This window comes from Hydra viridissima, unplaced genomic scaffold (assembly GCF_058129835.1).
Source record: "Hydra viridissima isolate aposymbiotic clone 2 unplaced genomic scaffold, HvirCarnegie_v1 scaffold_2, whole genome shotgun sequence".
NCBI classification, from domain to species: Eukaryota; Metazoa; Cnidaria; class Hydrozoa; order Anthoathecata; family Hydridae; genus Hydra; species Hydra viridissima.
This window is the reverse complement of record NW_028324301.1, coordinates 18785978-18806790: the sequence shown is the minus strand read 5'-3', so window position 1 is coordinate 18806790 and position 20813 is coordinate 18785978. Positions and strand designations below refer to the sequence as shown.

The following is a 20813-nucleotide window of genomic DNA, read 5'->3' as shown; positions in this document are numbered from 1 at the left end:
TTTAATTCATTTAAATGTCTCTCATTGCAAGTCATCGCAACAAAATGCTATCTTCATACTATTTTCATGCCCTGCCCCATTTTCACCAGGTCTTGGATTCGAATCGCGTTCTTTTTAGACATTTTCTTAATTTGAATAGATGAACCAGTCTTTAATTTTTCAATGGTCTTTTTACCTTTATCAATAGCCACGTCTTTAGCAGCGGAGATGGCTGAAAGGGCTAACTCTGTACCAGCAGATTTTGCAGCTGTAATCGCTTCTTGTCCAATTTTACTTGTAGCAGCATTTTTAAGCAAATTCACTGTTGCTTTTGACACACTTGACGCAGCTGCTCTTTTTATGAAATTTTTAATCATGTCCACAATACCACCTCCACCAACAACGTTCTTTTTCACATATCTTCTTTTGTTCACAATGAGCATTTTTTAAATAAAAACAATTTTTTAAATAATTTTATCAATAGTCCTCATTAACGATTTATATTCCTCTTTATTAATCTCTCCTTGTCTCAACAGCTCATCGCAAATAGCAACAGCCACATTTCTCGACTCTTTATTCCCAGCATGCCATGCAGCAATACTCAATTCAAGCTTTTCCACCAACGCATTAGGATCGCTTGGAAGAATAATGACACCACTACCTTTTTTACCTTTTTCAATACGCATCATTTTTTCCCAAATAGGAGCAATAAGTTGCTGATACTTTGGTCTTCTTGATGATTTCGGTTTATGCGGTTGTGAATCAGATCTTATAGCATCACTATCCATTAAAATTTTTTCATAATTTTGCAAATCTTCATCGGTATAGCTCTTTGGTATTGTTAATTCAGTCATCAGTTCCCAAAGACCTTTTGTTCCATTATACTTTTCTTCACCGACAATGATATCATTTCCATCTATTTCAACCTCCATTTTTCCAATATACATTTTATCTCCAACTTTGTTCACTTCGAAAGGCCTTTTCTTTTTTTGATCGACTGACAGGCTCTTGATCATCTTTTCATTGCTCTCTATGATCGGCTTGAACAGCTTGCTCAAATCAGCTTGAAAATTAACATCTGAAATGTTGTCGTTGATGCTGTTCTGATAAATTCTCTTTCTTCTGTCATTAATTTGTTTCACAATTTCATCCCTTTTATTCAGGTCTTGTATTTTAAAGAAAAACATCTTTTTAAAATACGTGGAAAAAAACATAAATTGGTTTTACGATTATGTTGATCCTTTTTAAAATACGTGGAAAAAAACATAAATTGGTTTTTACGACTACGTTGATCCTTTCTTAAAAAGGTTATTGAACGTTTGAATCGCGTCTTCTCGACCTTTTTGGATCAAGTTTTCTTTAGTAACTTCATCTATTCCCTTTTTGGTTTTGGTTCGTATTTCCACTGTCAAGGATTTAAATTTTTGAAGCTCCCCAAGAATCAATTGAAACTCTGAATCGCTTATTTTTCCGTCTATCAACGCTTTGGAAATGTGCTCGCTGATGGTGTTCAATTTCGACTCAGCCAACACGTTGATCTTCTCATGCTTTTCCGCTTTTAATACCATCTTTTTATTCACTTGACCTCCAACAATCGATAAAAACCCCATGCCAATAGCCACACCTTCACACGCAATCGCTACTGGACTGGCAATAATCGTAGACAAAAGCCCTATTCCAGTCGCACCTAGTGCTATACATAATCCTTGCATCACATTGTCCACATTCGAAATGATTCTAAACACGCGATGGTACTTTTTGCTTAGATGAACTCGCTTTGCTTTTTCACTCTCTATCTCTTTCTGAATCTCGCTTATTTTCTGAAGCCTATAAACATGTCCTCCTTCATCTATAGGAGCTGATGGAAGAACTGGATAAAGTTTTTCATTCAATATTTCCATTTTTATTAAGCGAAAAAAACTATTTTAAATCAATGTAACTAATCTTACAAAGTTTTTCTCCTTTTTTAACAATCACGTCCTGTTTGCTGTTACTATTCACGTCCATAATAACATCATCTACAGACTCTGAAATAATAACTTCGTTTTTTCTATAATTCAATTGATCAGTAATTTTATTCATTAATGTTATCACTGCAACACCTTTCTCCAAATTCAGCCCAATGGATAAAGCTATCATTGTATGTGAGAGAGCAGCAAATTTAATGTCTTTCTGGGCAAAAATCTCATATTGTTCGTTAACGTTGAAATAAGGTGGATGATCTAACGTTTTCGTAGACACAATAATGTTGTTTGGTCTTCTTTCCTCCAACTCTCTAACCCTCTCTTCCAAAATTTTTAATTGCAAATCCAAACTATGAACTTCTGCTGAGGTAACATTTCTAAAAAACTTGTGAGGAGCATGCATTTTACATATTAAAAATAAATTTTTAGATCATTTTTGCAAACTTAACAATTCATTATTATCTACCCATGAATTAAACGAGTCTGGATATCCCAACCATTTGACTAACGACTTGCTCTTGGTTTTGCGAATGATTTTTTCAATTCTGAATATGTCTTGATGCGTCTTTTGCATCTCCTGCTCGTAAAAGGTGCCTTGAATTTCTTCACCGTTAGCATCAGCGATTTTATACGTGGGAGGATCCGTATACTGAACTTTTGACACGGTAAAAACCTCTTCAGTCCATCTCGGTGTATACCCCTTTTCAAAATGAGACTTCTTTTTTACGATTCGCACTTGATCACCTATGGAAAATTTCGGTTTTGCTGGTAATGTTTGATCCTTTCCATACATATTCCACCATACCCTACCTTTATTCTTTTCATCGCTGGCCTCCAATGGAGTCATTTTGATGGAAGAGTGCTTTGTGTTGTTGTAATTTTTCACCATCTCATCTAATACGTCAATATATTTATTGGTATTGTTGGCTGAAAAATATTTAAACATTCTCTCTTTCAGCGTTCTGTTCCATCGCTCGACAACAGAACTTTTTTCCTCGTTTTCAGTGGAGTATAATTGCACACCCAACGCTCTCACGTGCTTGTTGTAAAACTCTTTTCCTTTATCTACCCACAATTTGACGCATTTTCTTTCACCAAAAATCTTTTTCAACGATTCTGCCACTTCAAGACTCGTTTTGCTTTTTAACGGAACGATCCATCCATACTTTGAAAACACGTCGATCACCATGAGTAAATATTTTACGCCCTTGTTGAATTTTGAAAACGATTGCATATCCACCAAATCTGCGGCCCATATTTCATCAATGTCGTTTACAATCACCCTTCTTCTTTTAAAATGATGAATCACCGGTTTATGAAGCTCCTCTGCAAGCTGATCCGTCCATTTCAAATCACTCACACCTAATCCGAATTTAGCTTTGGCTTTGATGATGGGTTCGATGATTTTTCGCTCGCTTATTTCTCTCTGAGTAGGATTTTGTATAGAATCCATTTCTTCAAGCATCATTCGATCTGCTAAATTTCTGTTTTGCTTGTCGTTAAAATACTTGTAAGCTAAATCGTGGTGATATGCTGCATTGTCTACTCTATCCACCGGTTTGCTCCACTCTTGATACATGTCTGTGGAAGTGAGTCTTTTGTCTAAATTGGTACCAGGTCCAGCAAAGTTCATTCCTGGAACGTGCATTTCTCCTGGAAACTTTGCCCATGGAAGCTTTATTTATTTTGAAAAATTGTTGATCGATTCCACCAAGTCTCCTCCATTGACCGCATGCGAAGATGATCCTTTGGGCGTATGAGAAGAAACAAACTTGCATTTTGTTATCCCACAAGAGTTGCAAGTCCCTTTCAACATAGGTCTGTTGTTTTTTGTGATCTCGTTTTTCAAGTGAATGGTTTCAGTCTCTCTTTTACACTTAACACAGTACATTTTAACATATATAAAAAAGTTTATATAAAAAATGGAAGTGATGAAATTGTCGTGTAAAATTGGAAAAACCAAAAGAAACAACAGCAAACTTTTACCAAGAAGCATTCGAGGAATCATCGTTGGAAAGTCTGGATATGGAAAAACAACGTTGCTGCTCAATCTACTTCTCAGACCGGGATGGCTAGATTACAACCGCTTGCAAGTGTTTGGAAAATCCCTTTTCCAACCCGAATACAAAATACTCAAAAGATCCTTCGAAAATAAACTTCCTAAAAAGGATATTGTTGATTTGTTAACGGATGATGTACAAGACGAAATGGAAAAATTGAATTTAATCCATGAAGATGTTATTAACGATCTTTCAAAAAAATATTCCAACAATGATGATATGGAGTGTCAATTTTTTGAAACAGCGGACGATGTGCCTGAACCTGAATCCTTAGACTCGACCAAAAACAATTTAATGATCTTTGACGATTTGCAATTAACTAATCAAAACAAGTGCGAAAAATATTACATCCGAGGAAGACACTCTAACGTCGACTGCTTTTACCTCGCTCAAAACTATTTCGAGATTCCAAGACATACCATCAGAGAAAATGCTAACTTTATTTGTCTCTTTAAACAAGACCAAAAAAGTGTTAATCACATTTATCAAGACCACGTTTCATGCGATATGAAAATAGAAGATTTTAAAGCCTTTTGCAATCATTGCTGGAATGAACCTCACGGATTTGCCGTTATTGATCTCTCTTCTAAAAAGAACGAGGGAAAGTACCGAAGCGGGTTTGACAATTTTTTATTTTTCTAAAACAATTTAAAAAATAATTCTTATTTAAAAAAATGACAGGTATAATAATCGATGTAGATGGAAAATCAAGTGTTATCACCACTGATTTTTTGGATAAAATCGTTTTTGACGAAGGAAAAAGTTATGAAATGGCTTTTCTCGGTCTTGAGACTTACAACAGCATTCCAAATGTAAACAGTAAAAACAATTCTTTCAAATACAGCATGAACAATGGAGCTAATTGGGAGAACATTATCATTCCATCAGGAAGCTATGACATTAAAGACATCAATGAGTATTTGCAAAAGTCTATTTTAAACACAATAAAATCAGCTCAACGTGGAAGTTATATTATTGCAAATAAAATTAATTACTCTCCAAACAACCTTCAAATTGGAATCAATCTTAATACTTTAAAATCAACCATTAAACTTGGCTTGAATTATTTGATTGACTTTAATGTGGAGAATAGCATCTCTTCAGTTTTAGGATTTACTAAAAGAAAATTAAATTCCAATTCCGAATACGAGTCGGATCATATCGTTAGAATTTCAAGCATTAACACCATCAGAATTGTTAACAACGTTATCGGATCATCCTATATTAATGGAACCCAACTCAATTGCATTTACTCCTTTTATCCAAATGTTAGTCCTGGCTATAAAATCATCGAGAGACCAATGCATTTGATTTATCTTCCTGTTAAACTGTTTGAAATTTCAACAATGGTTACTCGCATCATTGATCAGAATGGAGATTTGGTTGATTTTCGTGGAGAGGATATTACAATACGATATCATATTCGAGAAGTGAAATAAATAATTTTTAATACATAAAAAAATGAGCAATTATCAAAATATCAAAATTAATATCTCGCAGAGCCAATCTGATAAAATTAAAAAAGCCATTCAAGACAAAACCGATACTAGCATTAAGCTTTCTCATCAAGACTTGAACGGTAAACATGTTCTCGCTATCACTAATACGCAATTGAACAAAATTAGAAAAGCGTATGAAGCTGGAAAAGGGATCACTCTTAAATTGAGCAGAAAACAATTATCATACAACTCGAAAATAGAAGGAGGTTTCATCGGAGCTCTTTTACCGTTATAAGGTATGTTAGGCAGCACTCTTGCAACAAGAGTAGTTCCTGCTCTAGCCACAGGATTGTTAGCAGGTGTAGGATCTTCTGCTGGTTCTGCTATGGTTGATAAAATTGCTGGGCGAGGTCTTTTTTACATGAGCAAAAATGGAAAAGGAATGAAGATAAAAACTTTAGGTGGAGAAGGATTGTTTATTACCCCATGGACTAAAAATGTTCACGGTGATGGACTCTTTGTTAAAAATGGAAAAGGCTATCAATCTATTGGATCCGGATTATTGCTCGGACCAAACTCACCCTTTAATAGTATACCCTTTTTAGGCGCTATTCTATGAAAAATCGCTTGTTAAAAAAATTCGGATAAACTTTTTAAGAAATTAAAAAAAAATGATCAACTTTCAATGGATTGACGTAGAAGGAATTGTTTTACCTAATGAAGCTTTAACTAACTTTCAATTGATAAAGTCTGCTAAACAGTTAAAATTAAAAAACTTTCAAGGCGTGTTTGTCAGGGATGAGTTACCAAAAAAGCCAAGAAAAAAAGAATGTGGTATTGTTAACACGGGGGATTCAAGCACTGGTGGGTTTCATTGGGTCTGTTGGTATAAAGACGGGGATAAAAAGTATAGTTTTGACTCTTATGCTCAACCTCCTCTTGTCGAACTTGTCCATTATTTTAAAAGCTCAGTTTATTATAACAGCGAGAGAGTTCAATTTGGTGATACGTCTTATTGTGGTCACTTGTGTCTTTATGTTTTAAAAAAATTGAATGAAGGTCTTGACTTTCAAGAAGTTATTAATACCTTGTGGTGACTGCTTAATGACTAAACAAGAAAAACTCACCACCATGAACGTCTTCCGATCACGTCATCACGATGTCTACACCGAAGAAATCAACAAAGTAGCACTCAGCGCTAACGACGACAAAAGACACATCTTGGAAGACGGCATTCACACACTTGCCATCGGACATTACAAAACAAGGCAATAAAGAAGAACAGGCATCTTGAAGAACTGGTATAGAAATAACATGATTATTTTTATACTTCTTCTTGATTTTTAAAGACGACTCTTAAGTATTGGTTTTGTCATGATATGAAGTGTTCACCATTTTTTATGCATCCTTAAGTATGGGAAGGGTCAATGCGCCAGAACCGCCTTTTGACTATATATTAGAGTTACATATACATTAGCCAACAAAAAGATGAAACCAATTCTTTTTTGATCATTTTTTGCTCTGTAGCTATGAGATTTACTGTTAAAAATTGATAGAATTTTTTAATAAGTAGTTGTTAGTACTATTTTTTGACTTTTGATCCTTTTAATCTTTTTATTTATTGTGGTATTTCAGCTGTTTTAAAAATATTTTTAATGAAAATTGCACTGATCACTATTATGCAACCATAACATTTAAGAAAATCAAAAGGAAATTTGGTAGGAAAAACAGGAGCTCATTACTAAATAAGTTTTAAAAGATTTATTTCTTCATCAAGTTACAGCTTACTTTAGAGTTTTCAAGACAGATGTTTGTGATCTTATTAGATGTGGTTTTGGAACTGCAAAACAAAGTCTACTTGTTTCAAGATTGTTTGGAAGGTGTCCTGCTAAGAAACCATGGGTTTCCTATAAGAATCTCCCAAATCAAGTTTGCATAATGCCATCTTTACTGGGTATCAAAAGATTAGACCAATATTCTTAAGAGTAATGAGTAAAGATGGAATTTATTACATTCAACCTCCTGCTGGTCAAAATAGATTGAGATATTATTTGGGTTAATTGTTTTGATGATATACTTGATCAAGTTATACAAAAGGGATTAATTGAAAAGTTAACAGTCCTTAACCTTGTGGTCTTGATGCCTAGTTGTTACCAGACTGTTCTTTATGCAAAAGGTTACCCAACTAAGTGTTGATGCAATGTAATTCATTATTTGATTTAAGCAGAAAAAAACAATTCCTTAATTTTCCTTTGTTGTAATGTGCTGGTAAATGTGAAAATATTATGAAATATTATAATAAAGATAAAAAGGCAATAAAATCTAACAGTATATTATAATTATATACAGTAGCATGCAAAAGTTTACAAACAGCTAAATTTTTCAAGTTTTTTGTCATTTACTATATGACTTTTTACTGAAAATGAATGAAATTTTTAACAATTGTTCCTATAATGCGATTATATAATAATTTACTCAAAAAAAATGATAATTTGTATTGGAAGGAAGAAATTCAAATTTTATTGAAAACATAACCGTGCATAAGTTTATAAATAATTCAATGCCCCATTAAGAAAATTAACATTTCATTAAGAAAAATGTATTTATATTAAAATTAATTTACTGGAGATAATATTTTACTTAAATTGAGTTTTAAAAGTTACAGGAAAGTCAAAGGAATTTTCAAGAGAAATGAAAAATTTAATAATGTGTGCTGTAGAGAAAAATATTCCTTATTAGCAAATTTATGAGCTTAATGATGTGGCTAAATCAACAAATAGCATATTAGTTAAGAGATATAGAGACCGAAAGACACTTGAAAACAAGAATCATTCATGCAGGCCAAAGATAACTATAGAATATGAAGACAGAACTTAGGCAAGACAATCAAAAAAAAGATCCCTGCAAAAGTACCGTTAAATTAAATAGAATTTTGAGAAAGAATGATGTTAATTGTAGCGTAGATACTACAAAATGTCGCCTGCATTAGCATAATTTGTTTGGTCATTGTCCTGCCAAGATGCTATTAATATTACTAAATAATTGCTCAGCCAAAATGAAATTTGAAAAAGATTATTTGCATTGGACTTCAGAAGAATTGTCAAAAATCTTATTTAGTGACAAATCAAAGTTTTGTATGTTTGGTAGCAATTGTATCACGTACGTAAGATGTCTGAAAGATGAAAAAATTTTTCAATTTGAAAAAAATTCCTACTTTGGACTGGTCTTCTCGAAGCCCAGATTTAAACCCAATAGAACACCTTCGGGAACATTTCAATCATCAATTGATAGGTGAAAAACCAACCAACAAAAATGATTTATTCCGATGCTTTCAGATTGTTGGGCAAATATCCCTATAGATGTTCTTATCAACTTAATTGACCCTATAGCTTGTTGTTGTTAAGCAATGTTAAAATCTAGAGTTTATTCAACAAAATACTAATGTGCTGTGATGAAAAATTGTGGAGGAATTAGAAATAATATAACTTTTTTGAAATTTTTCATTTGTTTATAAATTTTTGCATGATTAAGTTTTCAAAAAAATTGGAATTTCCCCCTTCTGTTGCAAGTTATAATTTTTTTGAATAAATTATACTATGTAATCACATTATAGGAACAATTGTTTGAAAATTTCATCACCTTAACTTAAATTAGGACAAAAAAATTAGAAAAGTTTAACTGTTTATAAACTTTTGCATGCTACTATATGTGTGTTTGTATGTTAAAATAGTATAGTTGTAAATATTTTTTATGTTTCTCTGGCGTAAATAAGAGTATTCAAGTTATTTGAACATTACATCACCTTTAACATACATCAAGTTATTTGAACATTACATCACCTTTAACATACATCAAGTTATTTGAACATTACATCACCTTTAACATACATCAAGTTATTTGAACATTACATCACCTTTAACATACATCAAGTTATTTGAATCTTACATCACCTTTAACTTAAGTTTATTTTTGATAAATTAGTTTATTTACAAATTTTGTTAGCTGCAACAACCCCTAGATCCTTGCCAAAAAATGCAAAAACTCCTTCAGAGAATACAAGCAGCGAGGCTGGAGTAAATGAGCCAGAATGGATGTTAACTCCAGACTTAAATCAAAACAAAGTTTTCTATGATGACTTTTATTATGAGCAGGTAAAGTTCATTTTTAATTTAACTTTTGCTTAGAATTGTAATTAGCATTCAATACTAGAAGTGTTGTGGATTATAATATTTTAATGTGATAGGCACCAAGTGCACCTCTGTGTTTATCTATAATTGATATGCATAGTAATGAAACAGCTGCCAGTGGACTTTTAGTAAAATTCTGCAATAAACTTTCTCAACATATTCAATCCAAGACAGACTTTGACTCTAATATGGTTGTTGGGTATACTGTATTCTTAGATATTCCTTTATTTTGTTCATTTTTATAAGTATTTTCATTATTGTTCTTTTTCTTTTTTTTTTGGGAGGTATACTTTTATTGCATCATAAATATTACCTTTAAGTTTACTAATTTTTCTATAAATTGTTTATTAAATTTTAGGATAATTCAGTTCATTTTAAATCACGCAAAGTTAAAATTTACAAAGGCAGGAGATGAGGGTGGTGTATCTTTATGTGACTTGTAAGTAATATCATGAGTTTGCTTTGCTGTTTTTTATGAATTAAGATTAATGATTCATTGATTGTGAATATTAAATCTTTACAAATAAAACACAGAGTATGTACAAAAAATATGTGATTAAGTTTAAAAAGCAAGATTATTTAACTTTTTGTGTGCAAAAAAATAGCGATTTTTATTCTCTTATTTATTCTGTAATTTCTTACAAGACAGCAGAAGAGAAGTTTAAATAAAGATGTTACAAGATGACTTTTGTAAATGAAAGATAAAGAATTATGTGTATGAATAAAATTTACAGAAAAGAGAACAAGCTGAGAAATTTATATAGATAAATATATGAATAGACATAATCAAAAATGTTTGTTTAAAGTAAGTAATTCTCACCCAATCAAAAGAGCTTGTTTTAAGTTCATGTTTATCCTTTCATGAAAAACAAAATGTGTGAAATTGTTTGTCATGTAAAATATTCCTCAATAAATGAATCATAAAATGACATTTTAGTTTATTTGGTGCTTTATCTTTAGTGGAAAAATGATTCACACAAAGGTAAAGAAAAATTTGCATTTGTGCAAAAAATGGAATTTAAAATGTTTACTTTGTACAAATAATGGAGTTACAAAAAAATGTCTTAGAAAGTATAAGTTTTTTTGTGGTTGCGCAACATGAAATGCTAAATTTTATATTATTAAAAAAACCATTGTTTTAACTAATTTTAAACAAAATGAAGTATCTGTAAAGCTAATAAATTTTAAGCAACTGGTAAGAAATCTTGTTGCAAAGTTTGATTAATTTTTTACAAACTGAATCAATGTTTGTGTAAATGATTTTTAGACTTTTTTTTTGTTAATTTTTTTTTCAGTCAACTATCTTATGTTGAGCTTCTCAAAATTTTGTTATCTGCAAATTGGCGTGAAGTGCCAACAATACAAGATTTTACAAATCCTGAATGCTTAAGGTGAATTTTTTGAAAAAAAACATTTACTCTAAAGCTGTGAAAATTCAGAAATGAAAGGATTCTTTTATGTTTGTTTAAGAGATGGAATAAAATATCACTAAGTTTTTTTAAAATTTTAAGAAAATCTTTCTGTTTTTTATATCATTAGAGGGCTGCGTGAAAAGCTTATGGAACAGGAAAGATTTTCTCTAGCTTTAGAAATAACAAGTAAAGCAGGTTTGGATTCCGTTCCTGTTTTTTTCTTAATGGGCATGGCAAAACTTAAATCTGGCCATCTTGAAAAAGCACGAGAACATTTTTCTCATTGCCTTACAGTAGGTGTTTTGATTCATTGCTTTGCAGCAGGTGTTTTGATTTATTACTTTTACTGTAGATGTTTTGATTTATTTTTGTAAGTAGAAGCAATTTTACCTAAAGTCTTACATTGAACTCACTTATTTTCAGGCAACTCGTGGCATTTCAGGGAATTCGTTTTCACCAAACACTTACTATTTGGAGAAGATTGTGAACACTATTGAAAGCTCTCCTTTATTGCTTCTTCCTTTTCATTTATCTGTAAGTGAGATCCATAAGAGAGTTATTGTTAATTTTACTGGAGTTTGAATGGATTAGTGGAGTTTGTTCTACTGTTAACCTATAACAGGATTCAAGGTAAAAGTATTATTTTTAGAGAGAAACACTAACTTCGCCAATAGCTTCTTTTCAAGAAAGAACTAAAGTATGAAATAGTTTTAAAAATTTATGGTTGTGCACTTATAATTGTAAAAGCTGCTATCTTGCTTTCTGAGAAATAAAATTCCATGTATTTTAAACAATAAATGGGTTTTAGTTTGATGGTGTGTTTGAAAGTGTTGTGTAAATAATCACAAATTTTAGTTTTTTAGAGTTTTACAGGTGACTTGATTCTCGATAAATCCAGATATGACGAAATAATTTTTTACCTGAGCACTTATGGTTCGCATGCTCAAACCATTAATTTCTTTTTGCGGCATCATTTGCTGAAAAATGCTGTTATGTATGTAAAGGACAATGTAAGCTGAATGTTTAGAAATATTGCATGTTAATTGCTTAAAATTAATTTTAAAAATGCTCTTATATGTTGATTGTTTTTTACTTACAAATAAATTCTGTTTTCTTTTGAAATTTAATAGAGAACCTTTTTTTGTTCAGAAATGCTCTCATGAAACCTTTACAAAGTATCTCTTAACACCTTGTTTTAAAGAAGGCTGTTTTGATCAGCTCTTTGAGGAGTTGCGCTTAAGCGATTCTTCGTTGCGTTTCTGGGAAGTTTACTTCACTAATGCGTGCAAAGAACTGAGTAAGCAAGGCTATTACAATTGCCTGTTTGAACTTCAGGTTGCTATTAAGGTGAAACGATATTTTCTAAAGTTTTAAGTAGGAGGTCGTTGAGAGAAATACTTTTTGGGCACTTTTTTTTTTTATTACAGGATTATTTTCGAGCTGCTTTAACTTGCGTCAGATTTTATTTGGGTTCGAATGGTCAACCTCCTAGTTCATTTGGTGATCTTGTTTCTCGAAAAAAGCATCTGCAACATGCTTCTAAATATTTAGAAATTGTTCTTAAAGATAGAAGCAGCAGTTTTGTCAGCCATATTCCTTCATTCTTAGGAGATGAGAAATTACAAACCAATCGAGAGATATCCACAAGTGAGATGAAACGCTATTTAAGTACTGTGAATTTACAAATGGAGGTTACAGAATTCATGTATAATTTAGAAGTAGAGGGCAAATTAACCGAAAAACCTATACCTACTTTGTTTGGTAACGGTAAAGAAAGAGCAGAGTTGGCAGTAAAGGTGATTTATTGTTTTATGTGTAAATGATATTTTTTTAGATTTGGTGGCTTATGGTTTTTTTTTAGACATTTTTTTTTTTTTTTACTTAGGTTTTGGAAAGTTCGTCAGGAAATGGACTGCCCCTTGTTTCTCGGATAATACAGGTGATTATTTTTTTCTCTGATGGTTTTTAAAAGTTTGAATACTTTTCAAAATCTCTCACACGTTTAACTTTTTTAAATTTATCAAATTCACAATCGATCATGAACTTGTATAAGTAATCTTTTGTATATAATAATGTAGTCTGGAATCATAAAAGATTTATAATAATGTAGTTTGGACCAATAACTGGTTTAGTTTTTTTTTTTTTTTTTTTTTTTTTTTTCAATGTTCTTTGAATTCTACAAATGATTGTGATTATTACGGTGGAATATAAGTTTATAGAGTAAAAGTTGTATTGATGTGTACTTGGTAGTGAGATTACAACGCTCTCTTGGTAGGAGTTTAAATTACCCGCTGTTGCAATATTTCGACGTTCTATTTCACGACTGGCTCAAAAAATGCAGTTTGACCAAGCAAATCATATTCTTCAAAATATCGAGCAAAACGGAATGATCAGGCCGGAGGAAAAAGACGAAATATTGATGCGAATTGTGAAAGTCATTTCACTCAGCGATCAAGTTAGTTTTTCAATTTTGAAATTGAATTGTTATAATTTTCAATTTAGTGAAAATAAATTTTGAATCGTTCTTTTCAAATGCTATATTGTCATATTCTGAGCTTTGACTCATGAGTAGGCATCTTGCAACCCCGACGGTTATTATAATATATACGCACTGTGGTAACCGTGCTGGCTGCTTTGAAAAGAAATATTATTTATATTATTATTATTATTACTATTATTACTTATATTATTTACATCATTCTTATATTCTTATTTCTTTCAGTTAAAAAACGTTAACATTTTCTTAAAGCAAATTAAAGATGATGTTTTAAAGGTAACTTAGAATTTCTACAAGCAAAAAAATTTGATTTTATTTGTTGTTGTCGTGTATGTAACTGAATGCGCGATTTGCAAACCAGTTGTTGTGTTTGAGAGCGTAAAATGATGTGATTCTGTTTGATTAGGCGAGCGCTTGCATTTCCTTTTGAAAAGGTGAGGAACGCTAAAAAACAGTTTTTCAAATACAAATCTAGTTTAAACAATTAAACAAGATCATTTTGCGTCTTTTTTTTCCCCTTGTTCGTTAGAAATTTAAAATTCCATTAGGATTTTTTGACTCCTACTTTTTAGATTCGAGCTTTGATTTTATGTGGTCGTCTAAAGGATGCTTACTTAGAAGCCGTAAAAAAGGAATTTGTTTCTGAAATTCAAGACATTCTTGAAAGCGCAAAACAGTCCCCAAATCAGAGGAATTTGGTGGAAATTTGTGAGAAATGGTTAAAAACGCATCGAGAGAAAAAAAATAAGGAGGACCAACAGCGTCTCAACGAAGCTGCAGCAAGATTAAAAAAGAAATAACAACATTTATTGAGAAACGAAAGATGGCAAAGTTCATCGGATTAATAGACTGAAATTAGATTGAATGGCAAATCAACCTTGCTATCAAATATTTTAATTTGCTTTAAAGTTATGTCTTTTGCCAGCTTTTCAATTTTAAACCTTAAATTTTTCTAAAATATTTGTTATATATACATAGTATAGATTACGCGTATCGTCTGATATTTGCTAATATATACAGAAATCTTTTATATTTTATAACTTAATTGTATAATCTCGAAAATTTAGTTACTTAAATCGTTTGATTAATTGTCTCATTTCATCTCTATCTCTTCTTTAAAACATCAAACAAAAAGAAGAATAAATTGTGTAAGGATAAAGTTTATGCAATCAACTGACTACGCATCTGTACGAACCCTGTACCGATTAACGCTATCCAAATAGTACTATAAGGGGTACAAGGTTTATAAAGGATTTGGTAAACCTGGAAAATGATCAAACCGGTCAAATCAAATTATCGTTAATAAGTTTCAGGCTGTATAGTTTTTATACTGGTTTGATAATAGACAAGTTTGCAGTGTTTAATGTCATTGGTATAAACCTCTACATTAAAAATTGTAAAGAGGTTTATAACAATAACATTTTTTCAACAATATATCATCATCATCATCATGCGCTGATTGCGTTCGTGCAGTCAAAAACGAGCTTCTGCTATCAACTTTGGTCTACAGCCAATGATTTAGTTTTCTAGCTTGCAAATCAGCGGCACTTCCAACGGTGTTAGCAATTTGTTATATGTATGTGAGTATGTGAGCGCTGACCTGCCACGTTTCGCTACTCCTACATGTTTAGGCGGATTGTAGAGCGCGTATCTTCGAATGAGTACGTCTTCGCGTCGACGTAACATGCGTCCAACCCAGGTCAGCTGGCGTTGTAAGACCTAATCGATAGTTGCTGATACGCGCTTATATATCTCGACATTTGTAACATGGCTAATTTAGCGGATGTTAAGCATGACACGGTAGCAATTTGTCAATGATCTATAATTTGGGTAAATGTAGCACGATTCCTGAAACATTGACTAAAGTTTTGGTTATTTTCCTAATATTACGGGCGAGGGTAGAACACAAATGTCTGGTAGCAAAAAACATCATGATGAATTTTAAACAACCGCCTCATGTACAGTTTATTATGTTAATATCTGAAACAGGAAATATTATAATTACTATGTTACGAATGATATAATATATTTATAAATTAACTAAACGTTGTCACGTCTTGGATAAAAATGTTTCCGATGAGTTACTATCAGAGTTCATCTGTTAAAATTGTTGATGAAAAAACATGCAATATTCCTGATCTGTGAACCATCGCATAAACATTCATCATTATATGGAATCATAAATGTTTTTATGATGCAATAAATATTTTGTGTAGGGTTTTTAAAGGTAAATAATAACTTTCATGTAGATAAATTCAAATGCCAATGGTAAGACAATCTTGGACAATTTTGATAAAACATGAAAAAAAAAATTGATAACACCATTATTTTTTTTCTTTTCAAATTTATTTCTTAATTAAGAAAATATTTTAACCAGATTTTTTCTCTTTTCACTAGATCATATTTACAAGCCCGCTGTGTTCTACTCAAACAAATGGTGTGTTAAATCTTTTTTTTTTTACAGGAAAAGGTTAAATGAAAGATTAAATTTTTTGAAAGGAAAAAGACTTAATCTCAAGGTTGTTGCCTTAAAATATTATTTAATAGTAGGAAGCAATTGTGGTTTAAAAAAATGATTGCGATGGGGATTTCCTGAAATGAAATTTGTTTGTCGGTAATTCCATAAAAGATTTTAATTTCAAATTTCCGCCAAGTCATTCACTTTTTCAAATGAATTGTAAGGTTTACTGACAAATCATTTGAATATTTGGTTTTGCTTTTACACCCATTGACTTTCTTTTTGTGAGTTATTAAAATTAAGTTTAGAATAAAATAGAACACGAGTATAACAATCAGTATTAACAACAAAGGTTTAAAAAATGTCATGGAACTTATATCAACAGCTTCTCTCAACCGAGTTCTTCAAAAAACGACGCAACACTTTGAAAAATACAAAGCTGCAATAAAACTTCCAAAATCTGGTCAAAAACTCATCGTCGTGCAGACCATGACTACATTAAAGAACTTTTAAGATGATAATATGCAATTGATTTAAACTCGTCCAAGTGCAATTTCGATATTTTTTAGTGAAACAATATGTTAAAGATACCAAAGCAGGAACATCAATTTCTAAATTACTAAAGAACTCTCTGGCTAATGTGGATTGGTCTTCTTTCTAGTCTATGATCGTTTAAATAGAAAGTCTAAATCAAGAGTTATTTTGTATAGATAATCTAATGAACCGTCAAAATCACTATGATGTCAAAGAAACAGGGTATTTGTAATCCGATCCTGATTCGATGAAAGTAATTACGACCGGATTAAGGCCCTTAGATACCCATATAATTATATTTTGGTACCCCCATATAAATATAATTTACGGAGAATAAAACTTTATTAAAATTAAACAAACAAAAAAAATATTTTTTTGTAAAACGTTTTTTTTTGTACTTTTTAATTGCAGTCATCGATCAGATCCTCAATGTTATTCTTACGTAACACATCTGCTTCTATACATAATAGAGATAAGGCACTCAGCCTGCCTTATTGCATAGTTGTTCTAAGGGTTCTTTAAATATACATAAAAATTGCTATAAATCTTTTTTAGTGGCTTGAAAGTCAAACACTTCAACTAAGAGGACCGAAATTTTTTGGGTACCCCATTATCTTGTGGGACCCAAAACACGCACTTATTTCGTTTAAGTTTAATCCAGGGCTTTGGTGCCAACCTTAGTTAGCACCAAAGAAGATTGATTTTTTACAAGAAAAATGTTTGAGAGCTTATAAACTCAGGCAGGTACATTGGTCATTTAAGTCCAAATTCAGATTTAGCAACATGCATAGATTTTTTCACTTTTAAACGTCTCATAAAGTCAAGGTGTTAACATTATATATTGTTGGATGGAAGGACTGTCAGCATTAAACAAAAAGTTGCAATTAGACTCTTTGTGACAGTTTATTTTTATTGTTACTAGCGAGGTTAGTTCCCCAGATCATTAAACTGCGTAATATTAAACCAAAATTCTGTGCTTTTTCTCAAATTTGTATCAGCCAAGTTATAATAAAATGACAAGGTTTGAACTCGTTGCATCTTTTTAAAACGTGAATACATCGATGCTAAGAGTTAAGATATTATCTTCATAAGCCATGACATCGAGAAAATTTTTTTTGAAAGTTCGCAAACTTTAGATTTACAATGTTTTAATAAATAATCTTGGTATGATTTACTAGATGAAACATTTAATAAATGGTATGATTTACTAGATGAAACATTTTAAACGAAAAAATTTTATACATTATTTGATACTTAATTCATTTTCGACCATAAAAGATGGATTTTGAAATAAGAATCACCACCAAAAGAAAAAAACTCAATAGTTTGAAATATAATAAAACTTTAAAAATAAATATTTGATAAAATCGCCATAAAATTTACAATTATATCTACATTTGAAGGTAATTTTAGTCAAATAAAAAATCTTTAAAAAAATAAACATTTTGAAAATTTTCATTTAACATGATCAAATTCTTTTCTGAGCCATTCAGTATCTCGATAATATTGCGGATGAGCTAGTTTCATAATAGCACGCTTGTAACTAAAGTAGTATGTGACTGACGCTGAAAAAAACAAACAAAAAAAAAAACACCATCATATAGATTATTTAATTGTATAAAAAAAAAGTTTTACAATTATTTTATAGTTAGAATTTTATTAAAGGGAAAGAAATTTTAAAGGATCATAAGACAAAAGATGAAATTTAAAGAAAAGAGGAATCAAAGAGTATAGAAAAGAGGAATCAGAGAGTGTAGTAATTTGAAAATTTTGTAAACATTGAACTACAACAAAGATTATCAATACATACAACTAAATTTCAAACAACCAAAAATCATACATTAAAAGGCGACAATGACATAAATGCACCAAACATTTGTGTGCAATAATAAAATTTTATAAATTACTGCGACAAGTGACAATTAGGAAAAATACACAATAAAATACACAAATATAAAATACATATTTGAAAGCTGCAACATTAAGTTAGAGCTAAAGTCATGAGCATAATACAAATACCAACTTCTGCTGCTACATTTCTGTGTTGTTTATTAGCTTTTGTTTAAACTTACCAGCAGGGGAAACCCAATTATTTAAAAATTGCAAAAAGCTATGATTAAATTCAAAGCTTAAGTAAAACGGTAGTAATCCAAATGGTTTTCTGCATTTTATTAAATAGAAGCTTGCAATTCAATTCAGGTTTTAAATATGTTGAACTAGCATAGTAGGACCTCCTAAAATCATATAAATTCAACAAAAAACATAAAGCAATAACAAAAATGCACTCAAAAAATTTTCACCAATTCGCTGTAAAGTATAAAGTCCTTGAAATGCATCAGTCCATATGAAGTTTACTTCATAACTTGACATTCGTCTCTGTAAAGAAAAAGAACTTTCATAACTTGTTATAAAAAGATTTAAACTTATATAAAGATAAAAATAAAAACCCAAAAGAGCCTGGAATTTTGAAACAAAATTATTAGATGGAATTGTTATCATGACATTTGAACACTAAATACACATTTATTAGTAAAACCAAGAAATTACTTTTATACAAAAATTCAGAGACTATTTACCAAGTTAAGATTTGAATTTATAACTTAAATTGGTAGCATTGAATTATTAGTTCTTAAGTGAAAACATCTTCTAATTAGTCAATTAACAATACCTCAAAACTTTTTAATGATTTTTCAATAAATATCAAATATATACTGAAATATTTTAATAAAAAAACTATTTTAAAAAAACTTTTAAATTTATAAGGTCACTAAAGTTCGTAATAATTCTTTTACAGCATTTTAAAATACTTTTATTTATTGCATTATTTTTTAATTGAAGTTGAAAACACAAATATTTTTATATTCTTACCATAGTCAGAATATGCAACACTACTGATAATGTAAAATAGACTAATATTGTAAATATTGTTGATTTAAACTTTCGAACAAGTAGAAAAACAAGTCCAGCTTGAAAAACAAATGTATTGAAGAAGACCAAAAACAAAACAATTAGCGCAAGAATCAAGCATACATCTTGAATTCTAAAGGAAACAGAAAAAATAAATTTATATAGATTGGGTATCAAAATAAGAATTTCAGCTTAATTTGATATTAGGTGACTCTTGTTTATTTGTTGAATAATATATTAACATATTGCTGAGATTTTTCTGCATATGTAAAATGACTTAAAATGAAATTAATTTTGTTGTACTTAAGGCTATGATGCTACAAAATTAAATAACACAAACATAAGCATGCTTAAAAAAATTGTTATTTTCACATTATAAATCATAACAAATTCTAGGAAGTTCACGCTAGATATTTATATAACAACCTATGTTCATATCTATATACGTATAAAACGTACGTATACTATCAAGAGAATTTTTCTTACACAAAAATTACAAGTGATACAACTTTATTACTTCTCAGTAGAAAGGATGCCGTATTGACAAATACATCAATAAATATGAAAAATACTTTCAGATAAACTACAGGACGGTATCTTGACACAAACATATTTTATAAACGATAAACACGGATACATCATCCATATTCCTAAATATAAACCGATCAAACAACGTAGTTTCTAGGCACAGAAATACACGCTTGATCGGATGGCTAACCGATAAAGTTTTCGTACGGAACTTGGTGGTTAATGAAGAACAAATCTACTCATTCCGTGTATTCTTAATGAACGACTTAAGGTTCCAAGGATACCAGAACGTAACTACAATTTTTATTACTTAAAACTTGAGAGTTAAAAAAGGGCTTTTAGCTATATTCTTTCTAGCAAATCTTGCGTTAGTATTTTAAAGGCATCACTCTTTAAAAGTCACTCTTTTGGAAAACATGTTTTTGTTTTTTTTTTAAAAAAAAGGAACTTAGTTCACTTGTGACTTCTTAGGCTCATATTTATATGAGCCACGAAGAATATCAAATAAAAAGTTGGAATTTTATTGTAATAATTTGAATTTTTAGTCTTTACTTTTAAGATATCCTTTGAAATATTCATGAAATTATCCTACACCGGATTTCTTTTTGAGGTCCGTCCGGTGGCATGGTTAGCCTTCTTGCCACCTTCGTGCGGAAATTACCGCCCCCTGATTATTTTTTTAAATTACTACTTAAACATATTTACAAAAAAAAAAAAAAAAAAAAAAGAAAAAAAGAAAAAAATTCCCATCCAAATTCCAAAACAATACTGGACAAAGAAATGTTTTATTTACGAAAAAAGTACGTTTTTAAACCAAAAAAATTTAATTTATAATCAACCATTAGAAA

At 30.7% G+C, this 20813-nt stretch overlaps 3 protein-coding genes across 9 annotated transcripts in view; 2 read left to right on the top strand and 1 right to left on the bottom strand.

The window, feature by feature from the left end:
• Nucleotides 1-14626, top strand: part of LOC145181283 (uncharacterized) — a 46734-nt gene extending 32108 nt beyond the window's left edge. Inside the window, exons 21-34 of one of the 7 annotated variants that reach the window (XR_016449596.1) lie at nt 9445-9593; nt 9686-9828; nt 9988-10068; nt 10925-11020; nt 11169-11334; nt 11465-11575; nt 11691-11738; nt 11915-12051; nt 12191-12388; nt 12469-12837; nt 12927-12980; nt 13317-13496; nt 13764-13814; nt 14111-14626. Coding sequence is in view for 2 of the 7 variants with exons in the window: in XM_090077721.1 (XP_089933847.1) it covers nt 9445-9593; nt 9686-9828; nt 9988-10068; nt 10925-11020; nt 11169-11334; nt 11465-11575; nt 11691-11738; nt 11905-12051; nt 12191-12388; nt 12469-12837; nt 12927-12980; nt 13317-13496; nt 13764-13814; nt 14111-14338 (2021 nt within the window). In the remaining 5 variants the exon portion in view is untranslated. Of the gene's footprint in view, nt 1-6902; nt 7892-9444; nt 9594-9685; nt 9829-9987; nt 10069-10924; nt 11021-11168; nt 11335-11464; nt 11576-11690; nt 11739-11896; nt 12052-12190; nt 12389-12468; nt 12838-12926; nt 12981-13291; nt 13497-13763; nt 13815-14110 lie in introns of those variants that run through there. The other 6 variants (XR_016449597.1, XR_016449594.1, XR_016449595.1 and 3 more) reach the window with 6 other exon arrangements.
• On the top strand, nt 4551-5442 carry LOC149892322 (uncharacterized). Its single transcript, XM_090077723.1, has 2 exons — nt 4551-4620; nt 4703-5442. The coding sequence occupies exons 1-2, from the start codon at nt 4554-4556 to the stop codon at nt 5440-5442; spliced, it is 807 nt and encodes a 268-aa protein (XP_089933849.1). The 5' UTR covers nt 4551-4553.
• A 3229-nt stretch (nt 14627-17855) lies between the features above and the next one.
• LOC149892321 (transmembrane protein 138-like) lies at nt 17856-20123 on the bottom strand. The gene is made up of 4 exons (XM_090077759.1): nt 19924-20123; nt 19399-19570; nt 18831-18906; nt 17856-18095 (listed from the first exon to the last, which is right to left on the bottom strand). The coding sequence occupies exons 1-4, from the start codon at nt 20046-20048 to the stop codon at nt 17986-17988; spliced, it is 483 nt and encodes a 160-aa protein (XP_089933885.1). The 5' UTR covers nt 20049-20123; the 3' UTR covers nt 17856-17985.
• Nucleotides 20124-20813: the final 690 nt, after the last annotated feature.

What these genes read in the sequence shown, in the direction of transcription:
- LOC149892322 (XM_090077723.1), top strand. Translation starts at nt 4,554, where the DNA reads ATGAACCTCACGGATTTGCCGTTATTGATCTCTCTTCTAAAAAGAACG. An exon ending in GAGGGAAAGTACCGAAGCGG is followed by an intron (nt 4,621 to 4,702) that starts GTTTGACAATTT and finishes TAATCGATGTAG; the next exon opens with ATGGAAAATCAAGTGTTATC.
- LOC149892321 (XM_090077759.1), bottom strand. Translation starts at nt 20,048, where the DNA reads ATGTTTGTGTCAAGATACCGTCCTGTAGTTTATCTGAAAGTATTTTTC. An exon ending in GTATCACTTGTAATTTTTGT is followed by an intron (nt 19,571 to 19,923) that starts GTAAGAAAAATT and finishes TGTTTCCTTTAG; the next exon opens with AATTCAAGATGTATGCTTGA. An exon ending in TTATACTTTACAGCGAATTG is followed by an intron (nt 18,096 to 18,830) that starts GTGAAAATTTTT and finishes TGTTTTTTTCAG; the next exon opens with CGTCAGTCACATACTACTTT.